This window comes from Citrus sinensis, chromosome 3 (genome assembly GCF_022201045.2).
Source record: "Citrus sinensis cultivar Valencia sweet orange chromosome 3, DVS_A1.0, whole genome shotgun sequence".
NCBI classification, from domain to species: domain Eukaryota; kingdom Viridiplantae; phylum Streptophyta; class Magnoliopsida; order Sapindales; family Rutaceae; genus Citrus; species Citrus sinensis.
In genome coordinates this window covers 12760686-12779307 of record NC_068558.1, presented here as the reverse complement: position 1 = coordinate 12779307, position 18622 = coordinate 12760686, and the positions used below count along the sequence as shown (strand labels likewise).

The following is an 18622-nucleotide window of genomic DNA, read 5'->3' as shown; positions in this document are numbered from 1 at the left end:
GGTGCTGAGTCAAGCAGGGCATTGACCTCTTCGACCGATCTGTCAATATCAAAATCAAAACCAAAGTGAGTTAAGCATGTCTGTAAAGGATCATCACTAAGGTTTGAAACAAAAGTGTCATCAACTAATGCTTCAATTAAATCCACATCAACAATTCCATCATCTGCACTGTGAGGTTGTTTGGCAATGTTGAAGATGTTCAGCTCCATAGTCATGTTGCCGAAAGACAACTGCATATTTCCAGTCCTGCATTGAATGTGAGCATCTGCAGTTGCCAAGAAAGGTCGGCCTAGAATAATGGGGATGTGCTTCCTTGAATCCTGTATTGGTTGAGTGTCAATTACAATGAAATCAACAGGAAAATAAAACTTGTCTACCTGGATAAGCACGTCCTCCACAATACCACGAGGTATTTTCGTGGACCGATCTGCAAGTTGTAACACCACTGGAGTTGGGTGTAATTCTCCCAGTCCAAGTTTCACAAACACTGAATAAGGTAACAGATTTACACTAGCTCCTAAATCCAACAAAGCATTCTCAATTGTGTGGTTCCCTATACTACATGAGATAGTGGGGGAGCCTGGGTCTTTGCATTTTAAAGGAATTTTATGTTGGAGTATAGAACTAACGTTTTCTGTTAAAAATGCCTTCTTTTGGACATGCATATTTCTCTTTTTAGTACAAAGGTCTTTAAGAAACTTGGCATAAGATGGAACTTGTTTAATAGCATCAAGCAAAGGGATGTTAACACTTACCTGTTTGAAGATTTCAAGAATCTCACCTGTGGATTTTCCCTTCTTTCCTTTCGCTAACCTCTGAGGAAATGGAGCTTTCGGAACATATTCTCGTGGGTTGGTTTCTTCTTTTTCCTCCGGTGATGAGTCCTCAACATTCACAGGTACAATTTGATTTTCTTTTGTCACTGGCATCTCCACCTTGTTGTCGACTTCTTTTCCTTTTCGCAAGGTCATTACTGCTTTGACCTCTCCATGCTGTTGTGGTGAACTGGTACTTGCTTCATGTACTCCTTTAGGATTAGGCACTGGTTGACTTGGAAATTTTCCTTTCTCAACAGTCATTGCCAAGGTCTGAACTGAAGAAGCGAGTTGTCCCACCATCTTCTCGAGGCTTGAAACTGATTGAGCTTGTGAGTTGAAGCCCGCTCTCAACTCATTTCGTAGTCCATCAATGGTGCGGTTCTGTTGCTCAATCGTGGAGTGAGTAACATTCCTAAAATTCTGGAATGCATCCTCCCATGGTCTAGGTTGAGAGTGGTTCTGGTTCTGATTGTATGGTCTAAATGGTGGCTGAGAGGCTTGAGGATTTTGTGGAATTGGTGGAGCTGGAGCTGTTGGTCCATTCTGTTGGAATCCTTGAGACCATGAAAAATTGGGGTGGTCTCTCCATCCAGGGTTATATGTGTTGGAGTATGGGTTGTAATTTGATGGCTTTCTCATTACACCTATGGCATTGGCTTGATCTAAGTATGAGTCATGGTCATGTGGTTCTGTTGATTTAGCAGTCGATAACGATGCTATTTGTCGAGCAAGACCTTCAACCATCTCCTTGACTTCTTTGATTCCCGAAGTTGACTCGCCAATTTGAACCTCATTTACTCCTTTACTTCTTCTAGTATTCCTGAGTGATCGACTCCGTTGTTGGGAATTATCCGCTTGTCGCTGAAAGAATTCCCAAATCTCGGATGCACTTTTTGACATTAGCTCTCCTCCACTTGTCGCCATTAGCCATTCTTGCACATTTGGTAGTAATCCCTCCAAAAAGTATTGGCATTGGTGCCATTTCTCGTACCCATGATGTGGACACTTCAAGAGTAGCCCATTGAATCGCTCCCATGTTTCGAAAAATTGCTCGTCATCTTTCTGGGTAAACTCCGAGATTTCCCTGCGAATAGCATTGGTTTTATGCACTGGGAAATATTTATTCAAAAACTTTGTAACCATTTGTTCCCATGATGCAATGCTATTAGCAGGCAATGTATTAAGCCATGAACGAGCCCTATCCTTTAAAGAAAATGGGAATAGTCTAAGTTTAACATCATCGTCTGAAAAATTTTCATATTTAAAAGTTTGACAAATGGCATGAAAATCATTCAGATGATTATATGGATCCTCATTTTCTAGGCCATAAAATGTGGGGAGACAATTTAGCACACTAGGTTTTAATTCGAAACTCCTAGCAGCTACATTTGGGTATCTTATGCATGATGTGCTCAAATTAGCTAAGGGACTGAAATAGTCCTTAAATGGCCTCTCTTGTGGTTGCAAATCCATTTCAAATTTATTTTTAATGTGCTTTTGTGTGCGAAGTGTTTTTTCTAATTCAAGGTCTATAGGTTCAAGATTAGGTAATAATGACCTACGACCATGCATGCAAAATAAATAAAATAAAAATAAAGATGCAAACAAAACAAAAAATAAAGATGGGAACAAAACAAATAAAAATAAAGAAGAGGGAGAAATTACGATACTAACCTTATTGCGCTATTACAACCTTTCTATAAAAATACACAAAAATAAATACATGAAAGAAATTAACTAAAAATTAAATTAATAAGATAAACAAAAAAAAATTACAAAGAAAAATAAATAGAAAATTAAATTACAGAATTTTAAAGAAGAGAAAAAGAAAAGAAATACTAACCTTTAAATGTAGATTCACTTTTTTTTCTTTTTTTTTAATTTAATAAAAAAAATACAAGAAAACAAATAAAAGAAATTATTCAAAAAAAAATTTAATTCTATTAATTAAAATTACTTACCTCCCCGGCAACGGCGCCAAAAACTTGTTGTGCAAATTTTAATGTACTCGCAAGCGCACGAATCTATTGTAGTATAGATCTATGGTGACGAGTGTCGATCCCACGAGGAGGTGGATTTTAATTGTGTAGAATTAATTTTGTAAATGGGTTGTTGGATTTATGGTGGAAATGATTTGGTATATGCTAAAACTTAAATTAAAATGGCGAGAATAAATTCTAAAATTGGAATTGCAATGGCGAGAATAAATTGAAGATAATTCTATTGAAATGACGTACTTGGGTATCTGGATCCGTATCAACATGCATCATGGGCTAAATATTCCTTATTAATACCAATTAAATCATGAGGGGGGAATCCACACCGCATGAACCACGCTCTAATCAATATGGTGCTAAGGGCTTATCGTGCCAAATAATAATAACCTTATACTAGAGAGCCGGTGTAACCAAGGCGGTATCTAGACAAGACTATTATTATTTGTCGACGAGAAGTCAAAACATCCACAAAAATTAGAGGGGAAGAGAAAATAAATTTACCAAATTAAGCCCATGACACATGTTGAGACTTCACCTTCAACCCAAGCTTGAAAGAAAATTAGCCACTCATAGTTGAACTAGGGGCAAAATAGGAATTTATTAAAATACGAAGAAAATACAAGATGGAGAGGGAATTACAGAAAATGGATCCCAAAAATGGATTCAGAGATATCAAATTAGGGGGGGAGGCCCCCTTTTTATAGATACATGGAGTAAATCATGGCCATCGGATTAAAAACAGTTTGGACGCTCAGGATTGCGCCACGTCATCAGTCAACAGTCCACGGTTTGACCACGCGGATGAACAGTAACACGGTTTGACCCGACTTTGAACAGTAACGCGGTTTGACCCGGATGAACAGTAACGCGGTTTGGTTGAAAATAATCCTGTGTGATGCATGCACCGTACGCGAGATTTTTCGTCCACTGATATGCTGCCACGTCACCATCAACAGTACATAAGAATTTTAGTCCAACAGGATCGTGACACCTCATCAGTCAATGCCACATCATCGGTCAATGCCACGTCATCATCCGTTTATGTGAACAGTGTCGTGAACAGTAACGTATACAGTACCGTACACGTGAATAGTACCGTACATGTGAATAGTGCCATTTTTCCTTTTATGCTCCTCCTAAGGTTTTCGACCGTCCTGAGTTCAAAAGTGATGTCCGTTTTGCCGTCTGATCTCTCCTTTATTGTGAAATGACTATAATGCCCCTAAAATACATAAAATACTTAATTAAAATAAAACACATGTAATTAAATCACAAGAAGGTTAAATATATAAAAGTAAGGGTTGTTAGTAAGATTTAAAATGTAAAATGACGGTTTTCTCCTTTATAAATATGCATTTTCTAACACTCAACAGTAAAAAGACAAAAATAGTACAATACTTTGAAATCTACCATTTTTATAAACTAAGGTGGCGTTTGTTTTTTAACTTAATGACTTAAAGTGACTTAACTTAATTAATTAAGTTAATTAGAGGTGTTTGATTTTATAACTTAATGAGACTTTTTAGATAATTTTAACTTAATAAAATAAGCCAATTTGTTTGGCTTTTTACTTAATGGAGAAACCTTAATTAAGTCAATTACTTGCTAATGTCAAAAATATCTTTGCTTTATAATTTATTTTTCATGTCTATTCCAAAACTTACCCATAGACAATTACCCAACATAATAATCTCATCATTAGTTTACTTATAAATGTTAAAATATTGTGGTATTTAATATATTATTTATTTGACATTCAAATTTAATAAGGATACAAATGTAAAAGTACATATTTTCAGTTTTTTAAGTTGAAAAAAACAAACAACTTAATACTTATTTTCCGAGATTCAGACGAAAAAACAAACATATTATTTAGATTCAGATATTCAGATCTATTCAGAATTCAGACTAATTCAGATCTATTCAGATTTCAGACAAAAAAACAAACGCCACTTAAATTTGTAAAATACTATTTTTACACTTTGATGTTAACAAGGAATCCGTTAGTGAATTTGCTTGAAAAGATGTTTTTATCCTTGAAATGTAATTTAATATTTTGAAGTAGAATATTTTTAGGAAATGAAGTCAAATTCGGATGTATAACAAATATATATATAAAGCTCTCAATGAGACGAACAAAAATCTAAGTAAATATTTTACCACGTTCTATTGTTTGTGGGGAAAATGACACCTGTATCTCCAAGACCCTCGGGTTTTCAATAAAGGATGCCAAGATCCCTTGTTGACTATAATACACTTTAGCTTTATTTACTCAAAAAAAATGACTCCAATTTTTAGAGTAAATACAAATATAATATTAAAATAAATGTAACAATATATACTTTTTAATATAATTTCTATATTTAGAAAATATTTTAATATTTTACTATCTTGTATTACATTAAAAAAATTATAATAAATAGAAACATAAAGTTAAAATAAATATTTAAATATTTCAATTGTTTTCAAGATTATATAAAATAATTTTAATATTATTAATTTATGAGATTTATTTCATTAATTGTAAAATCTATTTAACCAAGGGATGTTTGGTTTAAAGAAAGGGGAAGAGAGGAAAAGAGTAGAATGGAAGGAAATGGAGAAGAAATGAGTGAAGGAGAATAGTGAAATTAAATTTCATTGTTTGGTTTGACATAAAATTTGATAGGAAAAAGAATTACAATTTTTTTCTCTGGACAAATTTATTCTTTGCCTTAAATACGATCTATATTAGCAATGAAATATAATTTAATTTCAATACCAAACTTTTTTAATGTCAAAAAGTCCTAAAATAATTCATGATTTATTAGAATTATATATATATAACGGAGGTCCAGCGGCAATCGACGACGTTTCGACGGAAATCAGTGGCGGTCGACGGCATTCCAGTAGTGGTTCGACAGAGTTCCGGTGAAAGTCTTGCAGATGTTCGGTGACGGTTTGTCGGAGTTCCGGCGGCGGTTAATTTATATTTCTATATTTTCATATTAAATAAATAAATAAATAAGTTTATTTATTCTGTTAAGTTTCTTAAATCATTCATTAAATTTAATTAATATAAAATTATTTATAACATTAAATTGATTACAGAAAATTATAAATAATAATTACTAAGGGTATTAAATAAGCTAAAAAGTTGAAGGTAATTTTGGAAGTTTTGGTTTCTAATATAAGAGGAATTTAAATTCTTCACTCTTTAGTGTGGAAATCAAATTATACATTAATTCTTATATATTTTGTCTAACTAAACAATGAAAATAAAAATAAAACTTAAATTACTTTCCTCTCCTCCATTCTCTGCTCCCAACCAAACAACACCTAAAGATTTATTTAAAATTTTTGTAATAAATACAGATAAATTATTAAAATAAATATAATAATTTGTATTCTAAAGTTATTTTTATATATTATAAAATATTCTAATATTCTATTAGATAAATTAGATTATTTAAATTATATTTGTCTTTATTAGAAAAATCTAAAAACCAATTTTTTTAGTTACCATTCACAAAGGATATTATAGTCAAAAGAGGATTTTGGTGTCCCTTATTGAATTCTTGAGGGTACATAACTATTTTCCCAAACTTAAAGTGTAAGTGTTCTTTTTCCTTGTTTGTGCCTCAAAAACTTATTTGAATATTTAAAAAAGACTTCTAATAGATTTTTGATGCAATAAATGACAAAATTTGGCATACATTTCTAATTAGTTCTATTCCTCACGTTGACTGCAGTAACTTACTCAAACAGCTCTCTGAAAGATAACAAAATGAATAGTCCTTTCGTGACTGCAGTCTCCTTTCTTCTCGTTGCCTTTGCCACAAAACCGCTTGTGGGATTCGCTGATCCTTTGGTTGATGTCAATGGCAACAAGGTCGAAGCATCCCGAGACTACTATTTGGTCTCAGCAATTCGAGGAGCAGGCGGCGGCGGCCTCACCCTCTTCAGGGGCAGAAACGAACTCTGCCCACTTGATGTTGTCCAACTAAGTTCCGACTTACAAAAAGGAACCCGTTTAAGATTCGCAACGTATGACAACACTAGTATTATCAATGAAGAAGTGGATCTGAACGTGAGATTCTCGACAGAGACTCGCTGCAACGAACCCACAGTATGGAGAGTCGACAGCTATGATGCATCGAGAGGAAAATGGTTTATATCAACTGGTGGTGTTGAAGGAAACCCTGGAGCTCAAACTTTGAAAAACTGGTTTAAGTTTGAGAGAATTGGAAGAGATCAAGGTGAGTAATAGGGTAAAAATACCAATATTTCTTGATTTAAGTACCTATTTAATTCTTATATTTTAAAAAATACCTCAAAAACTTATAATGAAAATGTTACATTACATTCTTATCCTTTTTTTTTTCTTTTCTTTTAATGAAATAACTTAATTTGATATATTATAATTTATTTATTGATATCCCAAAAATATTATTGTAAAAAGAAAGTAAGGATGGAATTGTGGCTTATTTAACAATAAAGGTGTCTTGGGATTTTTTTTTAAATATAGAGATCAAATAAATATTTAACTCAAAATATAAGCAATAAATAAATATTTACCCTAAGTAATAATGATAACGGAACACAAAGTTTGAAGAGACAAATAATGACAAAATACGACAAAACCATCTCACTTATCTTGTATTGATTTTTTTTTTTTAACTGACTTTACAAAATTGTATATTAATGTATCCTTGCTCTTTCATTTTGAAAAAAAAAATGAAATACTTCAATGTTCAATCAACCATGACAATATTCATAGGCATATTCATGTGACTAAGTTGAAAAATTAATATTTATTCAAGTGATAGGCTTAAGCATTACAATTAAAAAAAAGTTGTGACAATCAGCTTATTCAAATATCTGTACCCCACAGTCGTGGATCTTATCCCAACTAACATGCTTTAAGACAATGAACAAAACCATGTAGTTAAAACATTTCAATTGTCTTGAACCAAACTGTGAAACAGATATCAATTGTCTTGATGCAAATAATTATGAGTAATATCTTGCTAACATTTTGGACCGCTTGTTAGTGAATGCAACGTACAGGGTATCTCCAATTCTTAACTAGGATTCATAGGGGTAAATATATTAGAATATATAGTATTTAAGTCAGATCATTCTTAAATATTTTATTTGAATTTGCCTTGTTTTTTATTTGTATTTGAGTTTTTTTTTTCTAGTTAGTATAGTTTTATATATGTTAGACCAGTAACTTCTTTCTCGCTTATTTTATTAGAATTTTTCTATGAATCTACTCATGTTCAAAAGTTAGCTTAAGATTTGAAAGTTTTATATTATTAGTCCAGTAATAGGGATGGCAAAAAAAAAAAAAATTCAACTTGATTTTATCCCTAATAAACTCTCCTGGGCATATTTTTCAAATACTCGGCAATATTCATGCTCAGGCCTCACCTTAAAAGCTTGATTCCAACCCGAAAGCTAGAAAAATGCTTTACAATAAAAATACATATTTTTTATAATTAGAGTACACATTTTAATATTTATATACCCCACTAATAATATATATTTAAAGTTGTAAATCCTTTAACCCAACTTTTAAATCCTAATCTAATAAAAACAAAATTTTATAAACTACCAAGCTGTTTTACAAATTAAATTTTATTTATAAAACACCTTTTAATATATTTTAAAGTTTATAACGTTTTATTTTTATCATATTACGCTTTAGAAGGATTTAAATGTTGTTATGAATGGGCTAAACAGATACAAAAATAAATATTTTAACCTTTTGTTTTTAAGCATTTATCTTGCTTTAAGCTGGGTTCAGGTTTTTTAAGGTGAAATCTAAGCCAAACATAAGTGTGTTTAGAAAACATGCCCAGGGCGGGCTACCTAGGCTAGGGTGGAGCCCATTTATTTTGCCATCCCCTGTATGGGGGTAATAATATAAGTTTAAGGCAACCATCAACTCTTGAGTTAGTTTTTGGGCATAAATTAAGCATATAGGCTTATGGGCTTCTATAGTACGATGGAACCCACAAATTTATTGTTGACTGAAAATGATATTTAACATGTCAATGTGGTCCTTTTTCCTTTGCTTCAAAAACCAAATATCTGGGTATATTATCTCCCTTGCAAACTGATTTTAAGCTATAAAATAGGAGTTGGACTATTGGCACCCACCCAATCTCCTCATGCAACCCCATTTTTAGTTGTATTTATTTTATTTCTGAAAATGTCCTTTTTTTAATACATTCTTTTAGCTTTTAATTTAATTTTTTTAATGTTAAAACTCAAAGTGGTATTTTGTCTTTTTTTTTTTGGCAATCTTATTGTTTGTCTACACACAAATTAAAAAATTTTCTAGGTAATGAATTTTTAAATGTCAATCATTGGTTTAAATTAAACTATTTTAAATTATAACTTGGAAGGAAATTAAACACAAAAATATATAACCAGTAAGAAATAGGAAAAAAATAAATTATTTTAAGTCTATTTTAATTAGATAGGAAGTGAAAGATGGAAAATAAAAAAGAAGGATTGATTATGAATTCAAGAATTTGTTGGAAAAATATCACTGTGTGTTTGATTCTTATTTGTTTTAACTATAATTTTATTTAAAGTGGGGTTTTATAAGGATAATAAAGGGGTACCAATAGCTTCACTTAGAAAATAGTTTCTGGTATGATGATATGAGCTTCAAGCAATCCTTAACTCTTGTTGTAACTTTTTAGTATAACTTAGGCCCATAAGATTTGATATGATCACATTATAATCCCCCAAATTAAAAAGATTTTAATATGTTTCAATTTTTTTTCTTTTACTAATTGTTGAAAATAAAGAGCAGTATAGATAAGGATAACAATTGATTTTTGTAAGCATCAAGGCTTAACTTAATTATAACATGAACGAAAATATTAAAACGGAAATGTTACAATTACCAGGAAAAGAAATGTTACAATTATACTGATTATGATTTTTTAACGAGTTAATCCTTGATGCTTAATTTATTTGATTGATTTACAATATATTATTAAGGATTAACTCGTTGTCCAGGTGTTCTATCATATTCATGCCTATTAGCCCTCTTCTTAATCAAAATACTAATCGCAACTCTTCTTCTATCAAGACTGTGTTTTGGCGTTCTCCAGGGGTTCCTTGGCTTGAGATAAATACGGATGGTTTGGCTACGGGTAATCCCAGAATCTCTGTTTGTGGGCTTTTTTCAAGGCTTCAATGGTGCTTTTACGAAGCCGCCTTACTGTGGCTCTGGGCCTTGTTATGCTGAGATTAATGCCATTCAAGCTGTTAATATTGCTCTTTCCATGGGATGGCAATTTGTTTGGCTGAAGAGGGATTCAAATCTGCTAACTCTTGCTTATTTGCAGAACTCTCTTTTTCATCTGCCGGGGCAACTCGTACTTTGTGGTTGAACTGTCTATAATAGATCAGTCATATGTAGTTTCGTAGTCATATTAATTTTGAAGGGTAATTCGGTTGCTGATTGCTTAGGAAAGGCGGGGTCTAACTGATTCGAGGCCCTTGGTGAATTTTTTTTTTCTTTTAAAGACATTCTTACGTTAAACAACATCAATTCCCAAAGGAATATTAAAGAGTTATAATTCAACTATCTTTAATAATATATTGAATTTCAACAATTATCAACATGAACCTAAAATATATATATATTTATTGTGATCATCTTCAAAGTTGATTATTTCATTCACTATTTCATTATTGTTTAATTCATTTGAAGTTAATTGTTCAATAACAAATTCTTCACTTAAATACATATCTTTTCTTACCAGCAGTGAAAAATTTATCAAGAGCTCGTTTTTGAGATTTGACTAATTTTTTTGTTCTCTTTTTTTTTTTTTTTTTTTTGTAGCTTTTCATATTCTAATGCTTATTTTCTAGTTGACATGCTTTTCAAATCTACATAACAAACAAATAGACAAATACACAAATACACATTTTCTTTTCTAGATTATTTGAGCCATATATCAAAACCAAAAATATAAATAAATTAAATTTAAAAAAGATAAGAATAGTAACAATTAAAAATAGAATTGTTGATACCACTTAGCAAGTTGACTAGTTAAGACAAATATAATGATTAGATGATGACAATAAATTTTGTACAAAAGAATTTTCTTTGTAGAGAGGAGAGTAACAAATTGTTTAGTTGAGCATATCATTGATTCACTATCTATTTGTTTTGGGTTTTTAAATAGATTTTGATAGAATACTAAGAGTTAGTTCTAAAATATAAGGTTAATAATTTTAATAGAGTAATTTTTGGAAAGACAAGGCATTGAATTTTTTTTTTAAATAAAGAAGTAACATCAATTAAAGTCTTTCCCATGGCTAAGAAAGGTCTCTGTAGAATGATTGGCACTTCTTTGTCTGCCTCAAAGTTTAGCACAATGAAATCCACCGGAAAAATAAATTTATCCACCTTCACCAACACATCTTCAATCTTCCTTTCTGGATAGGCATGAAATCTGTCAGTAAGTTGTAGAGTCACTGTTGTTGGTCTACATTCACCAACTCCCAATTGCTTAAACACTGATAGAGGCATGAGATTGATGCTAGCCCCCAAATTACAGAGTGCTTTGCCACTGTATTTAGTGCCTATGGAGCATGGGATTGTGAAGCTTCCTGGATCCTTCATCTTCTGTGGTATCTTACTCTAAAGCATTCGGCTGCACTCTTGTGTTAGAGCAACTGTTTCAAATTCTCCAAGTCTTATTTTCTTTGTCAAAATATCCTTCAAAAAGTTCGCATAATTCGGCATTTGCTCTAGAGCTTCCACAAAAGGGATATTGATATGTAAATGTTTCAGCAATCCTAAGATTTTGCTGAATTGCTTGTCTTGTTGCTGTCTCTGGAACCTTTGACGAAATGGTGGTGAGTACCTAAACTGTTGTGTTGCAACAGGCTGTGCACATTGCTTCTCTTTTGCCATGTTCTGGGTTGGTGCTACAACCTCGTTATCCACATGTGTTGGATCATCATTTTCGGCAAATGCTACGGCTTGACTGCTCTCACTAGTGTGCTGTGAAGTGGAGGATTGTGGATCTTTTTCAATTTGAGTTTCTTTCTGGATTGAAGTGGACTCAGCTCTTCTTTTTAGTACACCAACAAGACTATGAACATCATTTTCAGATCTCAAGTTAATCACTTTGCATTGCTCTTTCCCTTCTCTTTTTGGGTCCTCTGTGTTGCTAGGTAAACTGTCCTGAGGTCTGTTGCTTAATGTTGTAGCAAGCTGTCCAATTTGATTTTCCAAGTTTCTCAAATATACAGTATGACTTTGGACAACTGCTTCATTCTTCACAATATAATCCTTAATCAAACCTTTAAGGGAGTTAAGTTGATCATTGTTGATGCTTCTTTGCTTTTGATTTTGCTGATAAAATCCATTGGGTGCTGCAGCAGTCTGGTTCTGATAACTGCATGAAAAGTTCAGATGCTCTTTCCATCCAGGGTTGTAAGTGTTTAAATATGGATTGCTCTGATTCTGTCTGTTGAAGCTGCCCATATAGTTAACCGAAGCTGGATTACTAGGACAATTGTCAAATAAATGTCCTTCTCCACAATAAACGCAAGACACGTCATAAATTTGGTTAACAGTTGCTGGAGCAGTAGTCATAGCCTTTACCATCTTTGTTAATGAAGTTACTTGGGCTAACAATGCTGTCAAAGCATCTACGTTATGGACTCCTTCTGTTCCTCTTGCTGCAGCTTTTCTGGTTGATGGCCACTGATAGTTATTGTAAGACTTAGATAACAAGGCTCCATTTGTTGAAGCATCAACCATCAATCTAGTACTTGGGTTGAGACTATTATAGAAAGTTTCCAACTATAAACAACAAGGAATACCATGATGAGGACATCTTTTGAGTAACTCCTTAAATATCTCTCATGCATCACACAATCTCTCATCTTCAAGTTGATGGAAAGATGTGATCTCGTTCCTCAACTTTGCATTCTTGGTTGGCAGGAAGTATTTCATAAAAAATTTGTCAGCCAAATCATTTCACATAGTGATAGAATCTGGTGGTAGAGAATTCAACCATGTTCTTGCTCGATCTCTCAAAGAAAACGGGAAAAGTCTGAGTCTCAATGCTTCGTGTGATGCTCCAACAACCTTGAAAGTATCACTTACTTCCAAAAATAACTTAAGGTGTAAATGAAGATCTTCAGATGACAAACCATTAAATTGCCCCATTGTTTGAAGCATCTGAAACATCATGGGTTTGAGTTCAAAATTGTCAGTTTGAACGTCGGGTTTAACTATTTCCGGATGTATGGCTTGAGGAGTCAACACTGCGTAGTCTCGAATGGCCCTATCTCTATCGTTCGCCATATGAAAATGTTGGTGTTCCCTGATTGCCTTTGAACACATTGTCCATTCAGATCTTCATGTACATTGACTGGTTGTATCTCCTCTATACGGTTCAAGTTTCTCAAATCTTGCAAATCATCAATTGCTACAGTAGTTTGTAATTCCCGATGCCTTTGAACACATTGTCCATTCAGATCTTCATGTACATTGACTGGTTGTATCTCCTCTCTACGATTCAAGTTTCTCAAATCTTGCAAATCATCCATTGCTATAGCAGTTTGTAATTCCCGATGCTCTCTTCTCAATCTCCTTATAGTTTTTTCAATTTCTGGATCAAATTGGAATTCAACAGATTTATATTTGCGCATGCAAAGGTTGTCGGATCACCTATGTCAACAAAATAAACAAATCAAAATAAAATTAAAAATTAGCATCGTTAAAATTAATTTCACAAATCACAATGAACAATCAATCTCCGGCAACGACGTCAAAAATTTATTGGGTATAAATTCAAATGCTATTAGTGTCAATGTGCAAGTGTACACAATAAGTAATATAATGATAAGTATTCAAGATCGTCTCCATATGGATTGATGTTATCAGACTTGCTACAACAATTTTAACAATGCAGATTTTGTTCTAAATTAAAATAAATTATTAATGAAACTAATATACTAATTAAAATAAAAACGCAATAAATAAAATGCAACAAAGTAAATTATCACGTCAAACTCAAGGATAAAACCAATAGGAATATAGAGTAGTTGAGTGAATAAACTCTCCTAATGGTCTTGACTATTTTCTAATGGTTGGCTCCGTTGCTGCAGGATCTACTACAGCACTGGGCAGAATCCTTATGCATCCTCAGCCGTTGCATATTGGATATCTTATATCTATATGTAACTTAATAGTGATCAGTTCTTATACCAACATAAGATATAACATTACACGTTTAGGTTTTATTTACCCTATAAGGTGAATCCCTGTGTCTAATTCATCACTAATCGTAAATCAAGCATGGTCCTTTTAGGACTCAAGTAAAACTCAATCTAGGAAACCCAATTTAAGATCAAGTATTGCTTTGATATATTCCACTAAGATAGGCTCTTTTGTGACTCTTCCTTAGCTAGTATCATTAAATAGGTGATCATCCGAAATAATGAATAAAAATAAATTCTATCAAAACAAAATGCTACAGCAAACATGCAGCAACTCGTATTTTTAGTCAATAAACCATCAAGATTGTTTATTACTCAACTAAAAATAAATTTATTTAATGGTTTGCAAAAGAAAAATAAAGAACAAAGTTTCAGCCATGAAACACATTCTCATGAATAAATAGAAAACAAAAAAACAAGAGACGAACAAGAAGGACTGAGTTTCTGACTGATTTCTGCAAATTCTCCTCTTGTGCATCCCTCAATATCTCTCTTGAATCATGTTTTCTTTTGTTTCTTTGTGGTTTTTCTCTTTGGGCGATTTGGGCGACGACTCCTCTTATTCCTTATGATGTGTACTTCTTTATAGCTGAAAATTATGGTAAACGAAAGCCTAGGGCGCCAATAAGTCAGATTAGAAAACTATAAATCGCAATTCTGCAAGTATCCCGCGAGGAATTTTCTCTATCGTTATTCCAAGATTGCTACAGTAACGGTTGCTACAGCAATGATTACAACAACTGAACTGTTCTAGATTTATTTCAATTCTTTTGTAGCTAAGTTCTTTTTTATCTTTTGCAAGCCTATTGTATCAGCATTCCTTCCTTGAAATTTGGGCTTCCGGACATCTATAATTATGCATAAATTTAGCACACAAATTATTCTAAATCAAACAAAATTTATTACGAATAAAGTAAGATGAATATTTATACAAAATGCAATGAAAACATATTATTTACTCTCTAAGTATTATTGATTTAAGTCTAAAAGTGTCATGATAACTCTTATTTCATAGAGTTATCACCAGGGTACCGGAGGAGCTGCCGCTCATGCGACTGAAGAAGGCGTTGAAATCTTCGGCGAAAAGGTCCATATTTATCCAACATAAAGCAAACAAAAAAAAGTGAGACAAAGAGATGGATCAGAAAAATGAACATCAGAATCATCACAGGCAAAAAGACACATTAAGAAAAATGAGGTATAGTCGCCAAAACAAAAAAAAAACAAAAAAAATGAGAAAAGAAAAGTTTGTGCAAATGATGCGACTGAAGAAGGCGTCGAAATCTTCAAAAAAATGGTCCATACCTATCCAACATAAAGCAAACAAAAAAAAAGTGAGATAGAGAGATGGATCAGAAAAATGAACATCAGAATCATCACAAGCAAAAAGATACGTTAAGAAAAATGAGGTATGGTCGCCAAAACAAAAAAACAAAAAAAAAGAAAAGAAAAGTTTGTGCAAATGACGGGGGCACCCCACAGAACCGGTGAAGGCAAGGTACCCTAGCAACACCACATAGCCATACGTGAATCGCCATTCGAAGAAGATTGAAGACTCTTCTCAATCAAACCAGCTCTTGCCAGGCGGGTAGTGTTCAGAACATCACCCTCACTCTGCAAAAACTAGAACTTCTCTATAACATCACTCACTTTCCTCCCCACTTCATGAACTGGGCATGTTCCCTTGGACCAAGTGATGTCTGTAAAATTTCCAAGAAACAACGAATAAGAAGAAAATTCATACGAGAAATATATATATATACATAAAAAGGGAGAGAGGAGGAAAAAAACACATAGTATCTTCATTGAAGAAGTTCCGAACTTGCACAACTTCATTCCCCGCTGGTATACTTCTCCCTCACTCGCCTTCAGCCACAAACCACCCATATCTATAGCCCTTTTTCAGCAATGGATCCGATCTCACCAAACTACCATGAACCCCCCGAAGTAGCAAAATAAGCTACGGATAAACCAGTCGGCTTCTTCAACTGATAAAGCCCCCTCAGATCTCCATAAGAAATATCCGCCCCAAATACGTCCAGCCACCATACCTCCAAACCCACGAGTAATCTCCAACCGGGTAAAGATAACTATCTGGGAGCAATTTTCATCTCAGTGAACATTTTTCTAAAAAATAGTTGAAGAGGCAAACGGAGACCTAAGTCAAAAAGGTCAATGTAAAAGGCTATACCATCAGAATGGGGGTGCTCAGGGCACTCGCCCTTGCGAGGTACCCTAAGGCGGACAGAATGAGGTATGTTATATTTATCTCTAACCCTTTCTAAATCTCTTGGAGTAGCTGGCCTACCCCCTATTGAATAGAGCCTACGAACTACAAGACAAAGAGTAGACTCGGGGAGGTTCAAGGATGTTGACAGGGGTATGAGATTTGGGTCTGGAATTTTTTGCATGGGTTTTCTTACGGACTGCCCTAACCAGTTGCTTCCCCCTAGTTTTAGATTTACTACAAGGATTAGTTCATGACAATTTGGGGCTACTCGAAGGAGACCCGTCATCATCACTAATGGGTATAAAAGGGGCTGACTCAGAACATGAGGCCTCCTCACCAGCCGAATCATCAACAATATTTCGACCCTTGATCCCAACTCTTTTTCTCCCCATCTTGTTCCCCTAAAAACACAAGACACAAGTTGAAAATAAAATCTCTACATCAAAACATGCCCCTACAACTCAAGGCCTCTTTCATCACAAGTCAAACACCAACATCCACTAATAAAAGCATAAACAAAAAGAAAAGTACCAACACTTTGCATGAAATCCATAAACAAAACCACAACAATATTTTTCAAAATAAAGAAGCCATAAATAGATATAAAAATTCATACCTAGATTTCACCGAGAGCAACAAATTTTAGTCGCAAAAAAAAATAAGTTTGGAGACGAATAGACTGTATATCGCCAAGAAAAGTCGCAGATCGCCAGAAATTGCTTAAAAGATTAAGTTGTGCAGAGGCTGTCATGGGCACAATAAAACCCGTTAGAGATTTGAAAAAACAAAAGAGTCTGGATGATGATAAAAAAAAAAAAAGGTCTGGATGATATATATATATATATAAAGGAGCCTGGATCATAAAAAAAAGTAGTAAAAAAAACCAAAGAAAACGCAGTGGAGGAAGAAGAAGAAGAAGAAAAGAGAGAAGAAGAAAAAGAAGTTAAGAAGACAATGTGGGAAAAAGAAGCACCGCGCCAAACCCGCCGGAAGGAGATCTCGGCTGAAGCCGCGGGATGCGGCTGCCCGCTGGACAGATCGGGCACCAAAGACCACCGTAGCAACAGCCAAGAGCCCGTCGGAAATGCACAAAAAGAAGTGCAGCCAAGAGGGAAGGAAAATGAGAAAGAGAAAAGAAAAAGAAAGAAAGAAAAAAAAAAGAGAAAAAAAAGAGAGGAAAATGAGAGTTGATCGAAAGAAGAAAGAAGAAAAGAGAAAGAAAAGTAAAAGAAGAAAGAAACTAGGGGAAATAGGACATGAAAATGAACCAAAAAAAAAAAGAAAAAGAAAAGGAAAAAGAGAAGTAAAGGAAGATTTTTTACCTGTTTATGGAATGTTAATGGAGCCGAGGAGAAGATGAGAAGCTAAAGAAAAAGACGAAGCCAAAAAAGAATAAGAAATAAAGCTAAGGAAAAGATGAAAAGCCAGGGAACAATAAGAAGCCACTGGAAGCAATTAAATTTAATGGGATTTTCAAAATAAAGTGGTAATATAAAAGGAGTGGAACAGGTTTAAATTAAACCTGACAAATCGAACTTCATAAAAAGAGAGGTCAAATTAATTTTATAGAAGAGTGTTTTCAAATTCAAATTATATGTCAGGCGATTACCACTTCCCAAAAAAAGTTAAAGAGACGTGAAGATATGCATCAATTCAGTGTTTGTTAAAAAAAAAAGAGTAAATATCGCCACGTGTCATTTGCAGTTACTCCAAGAGTTTTTTGTGCCTCAATTACATTCACCACAAAGAAACTAGGAGGATGTTGTTTGGGAAGGAAACATGAGGCCAATGATGAAGCGCCATGTGTTGATAGTACCTTGGGTACCTGGAGTACTCTATGTACCTCGGCTACCTTAGGTACTCTGGGGTACCTCGGATACCTTAGGTACTCTATGTACCCAAGGTACCCCAGAGTACCTAAGGTAGTCGGGGTACCTCGGGTACACCATGTAGGGGTATAAAAAGTTTTTGTAAAAATGTCAAGGGATATGTGGGCCTTGAATCTCAAAAAGATTGGTTGAATACGTGTCAAAAAATGAGGAATCGATGAGGAAATCTCGTGCTACAAAAGAGGAGACAGCCGCCTATCACGCCATCGAATCAGCCAAAAGTTTGATATACGATAGTTGGGACCACCAGCTTTTTCTGCCACGCCTGTAAAATTACAACGGAATTACAAAGGTACGCGAGACCACTCCACTACACTCAGCACGTGAATACGCCTCAAACTTGCTCTCCATGCATATTTTTGAAACGCCTAAGCCGCCATACACATAAAGATAAGAATATTCCTGACATGCAGTAGAGAACGCCAATAATATAAC

At 33.9% G+C, this 18622-nt stretch overlaps 1 protein-coding gene and 2 non-coding genes across 3 annotated transcripts; all 3 read left to right on the top strand.

The window, feature by feature from the left end:
- The first annotated feature begins 1806 nt into the window (after positions 1 to 1806).
- Positions 1807 to 1910, top strand: LOC127901551 (small nucleolar RNA R71). The gene has a single exon (XR_008053791.1). It is a non-coding gene; the product is annotated as a small nucleolar RNA R71 (small nucleolar RNA).
- Positions 1911 to 6581: 4671 nt separating this feature from the next.
- LOC127900577 (21 kDa seed protein-like) lies at positions 6582 to 10212 on the top strand. Its single transcript, XM_052435731.1, has 2 exons — positions 6582 to 7053; positions 10010 to 10212. The coding sequence occupies exons 1-2, from the start codon at positions 6582 to 6584 to the stop codon at positions 10210 to 10212; spliced, it is 675 nt and encodes a 224-aa protein (XP_052291691.1).
- Positions 10213 to 12660: 2448 nt separating this feature from the next.
- LOC127901706 (small nucleolar RNA R71) lies at positions 12661 to 12767 on the top strand. The gene has a single exon (XR_008053950.1). It is a non-coding gene; the product is annotated as a small nucleolar RNA R71 (small nucleolar RNA).
- Positions 12768 to 18622: the final 5855 nt, after the last annotated feature.

What these genes read in the sequence shown, in the direction of transcription:
- LOC127900577 (XM_052435731.1), top strand. Translation starts at nt 6,582, where the DNA reads ATGAATAGTCCTTTCGTGACTGCAGTCTCCTTTCTTCTCGTTGCCTTT. An exon ending in GAGAATTGGAAGAGATCAAG is followed by an intron (nt 7,054 to 10,009) that starts GTGAGTAATAGG and finishes GCTTTTTTCAAG; the next exon opens with GCTTCAATGGTGCTTTTACG.